General features: G+C 32.8%; 1 protein-coding gene across 1 annotated transcript; it reads right to left on the reverse strand.

The window, feature by feature from the left end:
* Nucleotides 1-1,078: 1,078 nt before the first annotated feature.
* LOC133670422 (putative UPF0481 protein At3g02645) lies at nt 1,079-2,716 on the reverse strand. The gene has a single exon (XM_062090946.1). The coding sequence runs from the start codon at nt 2,714-2,716 to the stop codon at nt 1,079-1,081; it is 1,638 nt and encodes a 545-aa protein (XP_061946930.1).
* Nucleotides 2,717-5,386: the final 2,670 nt, after the last annotated feature.

Below are 5,386 nucleotides of genomic sequence, written 5' to 3' on the forward strand. Positions count from 1 at the left end.
ATTTACTTACAACAAACACTTCAGCTTGACTGTCTTTAAACTATTGCATCTTCTTTTATCTATCCTCTTTATATATATATATATATATATATATATATATATATATATGTTTCTAGGTATAACTCAATTGACATTGGCTTGTGCCCAAATTAGATAGCCTATAAAATAAATAATTAGTTAAATATTGTCACAAATAATCATAATCATTTTAAAAAAATTACTTACAAATAAAGGAAGGTCTTCCTAGATGTTTGCATAGTTAATAAAAAAAAACGATTTTCTAATATGTTTGCTAATAAAACTATGAGTTTCATTATTTTTGTTTCGGGAGTCCATCCATGATTGCATTCTAAAACTATACAACGCAAATAACTCTAAGTATCTATCTCAATTGCTCTGTGATATAGGAAGATCTAAAATTCTTCCATACCTCAAAATTATTTGACTTGCTTCTCCTCTTAGCATATGTATATATTATACAAAAAAATCACGCAAAATGGTAGTACCCAAAAGACTATATTATGCACCTCCATCGGAGTAGTAGCACACCACTGACCCTCAATACTTTATCCTTCTATTTTATCAGTAATCATTGATTTTAGGGTATTATTTATCATATTTTTAAAATGAAATTCATTTGTTAGTACTAGCTTGTACGTATATTATGCATATCCCGCGATAGGTAAGGTTAAAGCTTTCAGAACTTTGTACGATTTCAGTTTCTCTTTCGGAAATGAATACAACGATGACATATTGCAGTAAATACACAAATTTTTTTTTTAATTAATATCTATAAAAAAAATACATAAATCTTTCCTTAATCATAAATTTTAATCATCACATTAATTAATATCTATAATTATGTATATTTTTTTATTCTCAGAGAAGGGGAAAAAAAAATAAAATAAAACAATGACTTGTTATTTCTTGAGGAGAAAACGTTAAAAAAATGCTACCGCCTCCCACGTGTTGCCCCCGCACTAGTCTTTGAAAAAAATTAAAGTGGGAAAGACAAACACGGCCTTCCATGTTGAGCAACAACCAGTCCAGCTTCTTAAAGGTAGACTCCAAAGACTAGCTAGTAGTAGATACGAAACAAGCGAGCACAGTCATAAACTGAGCAAAACGCTTGCAGCGATGTTATGAGCAAGAGCAAGATGGAAGCTAACAGTGTGAGAAGCTTCCATGAACTAAATACATGCTGCTTCATGAACTTTTCAACCTTAACTTTAAATAGTCCATCATGATACTTGTTAACATCTTCAATCGCCTTATCCAAGAATGGAACTTTTGTCAATCTAATAGACCTGCTCATCCCATTCCATACGTTGGCCACCTCTTCATCGTTCTTCAAATGATTCAAAATAATGCCTCTTTCTCTAAGTATTTTTGCATCCTCCTCCGTATCGATAATCCCATTCATCAATTCTGTGTAACGTGTAAAAACCATCGGACCTGATGCGTTTGATGCTTCATATGCTACCAAGTTTCTTAAGACTACATCACTATTTACATCCAAACTCACAGTCGGGAGGTAAAATGTACATGTCTTCTTGTCAAAGTTGATGGTTGAGATGCTGCCTTTACTAGGCACAAAACGCACCCCGCATTTGGAGAGCTGAGTGACGGAAGGAATTGTGATTTCTTCAACCAGAGGTGGTTGGTCAATGCTGGAACAAACACTTTGAGATTCAGAGAAAGCGTCAGGTTGTTTCGCGGATCCAAACCCAAGAACATTGGAGAAGATTGACCAAGGCAATTTGAGTATCACTGCAACAGGTGCTGATTCTAGCAATTTTTTGAGGAACCTTGCAGGATCTATGTTTAGATTTGAAAACAGATTCCAAATCTCAATCAGTAGTTGCTTCATGTAAGTAGAGCCAACTGAAGGCTCTTCGTTTTCTTGTGCGGCTTTGGTATGATCCCTAACTTCTTCAGGTATATTGACAGATTCTTCAACCTTGGGCACGATAATGTGGTACAAAAAGTCTAGCAAGTGGGCATGTTCCGAAACTCTTGCTACTGGAAATCTCACCATTTTCTTGAATGGGGAAAGCTCTTTACATGATCCCATTAACATGGAATACAACATGTCGTCGGCGGATTCTAATGACAGAAATCGAAATTCTAGCACCTTCCTCAATGTGAATAGTGGAATTTGATTCTCCAACATCACTATATCTCGAAGAATTGCATTACAGCTTGATTTCCTATAGGAATATTGAAGAAAATGAGGCATTCCTGAGGAAACTTCGGATAGCATTTTAGGGCCACGGTGATCATAGACTTGTAGGAACTCAAGCAAGAATGATGCATCAATGGCCATCATCCATGCTAGAGTTTCACTGTTGAAGTTTAAGTACTTGTGGTAGCATGCACGAATCTTGGATTCGAGCTTCATTAATTGCTCAACAAGATCTCGAAATTTAAGACTTTGAAGCAGCTTTTGACTTCTTTTTGCCGCTGATAGCTTATATCTATCCATCTCATGTAGCTCAAGACGTGAGTAATGGTATGGACCAAGTGAAAGTTGTTGTGGAGTATAAGAATCTGGGTCACTAGACATTAGGGCTTTGGGGACATTAAAAATGCATATAGGAATATTACTGTCATCTTCAACCTCGTCTTCGATTGTTCGACGGATTGTATTAACCCATTGTAGCTCATCGAAGATTAGACTGGAACAAGATGACAGGGTGGGTTGGAGAGAAGACATAGTTGCTTTTGTTGTAGAAAAACTTTTTGCTAGCAAAACAGTCACGGAGCGCAGTTGTTCGGCGTCAGTTCTTGTGCAGTTCAATTTGGTGGCTTCAGTGGAGAGGGGGGGGGGGGGGGGGTATGTATGCTTTTATATGGTTTCTCGTCTTGGGTGCAGGTTTTATTTTATTTTTTTCAATTTAGTTTTTTCTTTGGTGTGCTATATAATTAATTAATAATATTTACATATTAGAAGAAAAATAGAATGAGGAAGTTAAAGAAATAAGAAAGAGTAGATAGAATTTTCGATCACTTATCTCTATAATTGTAGCTAAATACCATATTTAAGAAAATATAAAAATATTACAGTCCCTACTTACGTATCAAAAGAGAAGTTTGTCTACCAAAGAATCTTGACAATGCAGGGTTGCCATGTTGACTACGCATGTTGTAGTACAAACATGCAAATTAAATAATACACAGAATTCCCCGCTTTTCTGCCCTACAATTGTGACCCACCCTCATTTCCTATCTCCAAGTCTAAATATTTTGCCTTATTTTCTCCCACCTCAACATCGCCGGCCTGTTTATCAAATCAAAATGCAAAAAATTATGTGAAAAGACACGTTATTTTATTGCTTTAAACAGTAATGATATTTTTGGCTTCATACTTTGTTTTCCATAAATTCAATCCGTATTTGGATTACTTGATCCTCAACTCTATATTAGTTTCAAATTACATTATTTTTTTATTAAAAAAAAATAATTCAACCCAATAATTTAAATTGTTAAGTAAAGTTTCACTATATAATTTATATTATTCTCTAACACACTCCCTCAAATGAAAACTTTTTAGACTTGAAACTTATACAGATCCACATTACTTTGTGTTTAATTTTTATCAAATAAATAGAGATGGTGAGATTCAAACTTATAACCACTTGATCATCAAGACTTTGATATCATGTTAAAGAATGATCTCAACTCAATACCTTAAAGTGATATGTGAAATTTTAAGATATGATTTATATTATTTCTTAACGTATTACAAGAACATGCAAAATTCATTTATTGGATTTTAGTTCCGGGTAGAGATCTCATGATGGTTTAAGAAACAATTGGATTCTGAAATTCCAAATTAAAAGCTTTGTGAAATTAATCAACTGATTACAAGTTGAAGAAAAAAGTTGTGCCCTACAAGGGAGGAGAAAGATATTAAGAAAATGTAGTGATCTTAAAAGAAAAGGGAAAAACAATTGGTTTCAGTTTACTTTACTTGTAATTAGGTCTAGAATGGTAGTTTTTTCTCGTGTGAAATAGAGCTAAAATCCACATCATGGTCTTGTGGGGTTGCAGGAGCACAGAACTTTCATTTTTTGGAATTATGGGAGACTTTCTGAAGTGGCAATCTAACATGATCACTGAAAGATTCACTCGTAGCTGCAGGGAAATTCCACACCGGGCAACTCTCTGAAGATTCGCGATGAGAACCCAGAATTTGATAACGCGTAATTACAGTAAATAAATTGACTAAAGACCATGGGTTGATCATATGACTTCTGGTGTTTCGTTGTTGCGAACACAAGCAATTAATTTGTTGGTTGGCTGCCGAATTGACAAACGAAATTTCAGTACGGTCGGTAGGGTTCTTGCTTATAGCTAGAATCTTCGTTCTTCTTGCCTGTCCAATGTTCAAACTGAACGCATTGATATCCAGCATTTTTCAAAATTTATTCTTATTTAATTATATAAAAATTAAAATAAATACTTGTAAAAAGATCCGTGATTAAATTCTAGAAGAAAAATATATTGTTTTAGGCAACATTATATATCTTCACTCAATATTGTAGTATTTATTTTGTTTTAACTTTAATATTTTTTTATTAGCAACATGGTTTATTAAATAAGAATTAATGGGTAATTATAAAAAAGTAATATTTATAAAAATTCTAATGACTTGAATTAAATTATTTATATATATATAATCTAAAACTCTATTTTCTTATTTATTTATTTTGATTTCAGAAGCATTAATGATTTTAAATAAACATTTATTATCATCATAAAAGCAAGTTTTAATAATAAAAAAAAATTATAAAACAAGCAATAACAGCCATAAAATGAGCAAAATGCTTGCAGCGATGTTAAAAGCAAGAAACAGTGCGGGAAGCTTCCATGAACTAAATACATGCTGTTTCAGGGACTTTCCAACCTTAACTTTAGATATTCCAACATGATACTTTTTAACATCTTCAATGTAATGGAACAAGCCAATGTATGGCATGCTAGGAAAAAAATGGATGTTACAAGATTTTTTTTTTTTTTATGATGTTGTTTGGTGTATTTTTGGACAATATAAAAATTATTTCTTATCTTATTTAGGTTGCTCTAGTGGCAAAAGTTTTATTCCAATAAAAAAAAAGATAAGTTTGTCTAATTCTTTCCACAAGGGTTATCTCACTTGATTTGAATTAACATAAAAATAAATATGATTATTATTATTATTATTATTATTATTATAGTTCTAACACTTGACTAGGAGATCAACTCGAGGTAAGGCGTAGGTCATGTATTGGGTTGACCACTTAACCAAGGTAATTTAACTCACAATTTGTCCTTTTTTTTTATCAATTTGTCCAAAAAAAATAATTTGAGGTTATAGATTGACCGTTTGAGGTGTTTGATGTGT

This window comes from Populus nigra, chromosome 1, assembly GCF_951802175.1.
Source record: "Populus nigra chromosome 1, ddPopNigr1.1, whole genome shotgun sequence".
NCBI lineage: Eukaryota > Viridiplantae > Streptophyta > Magnoliopsida > Malpighiales > Salicaceae > Populus > Populus nigra.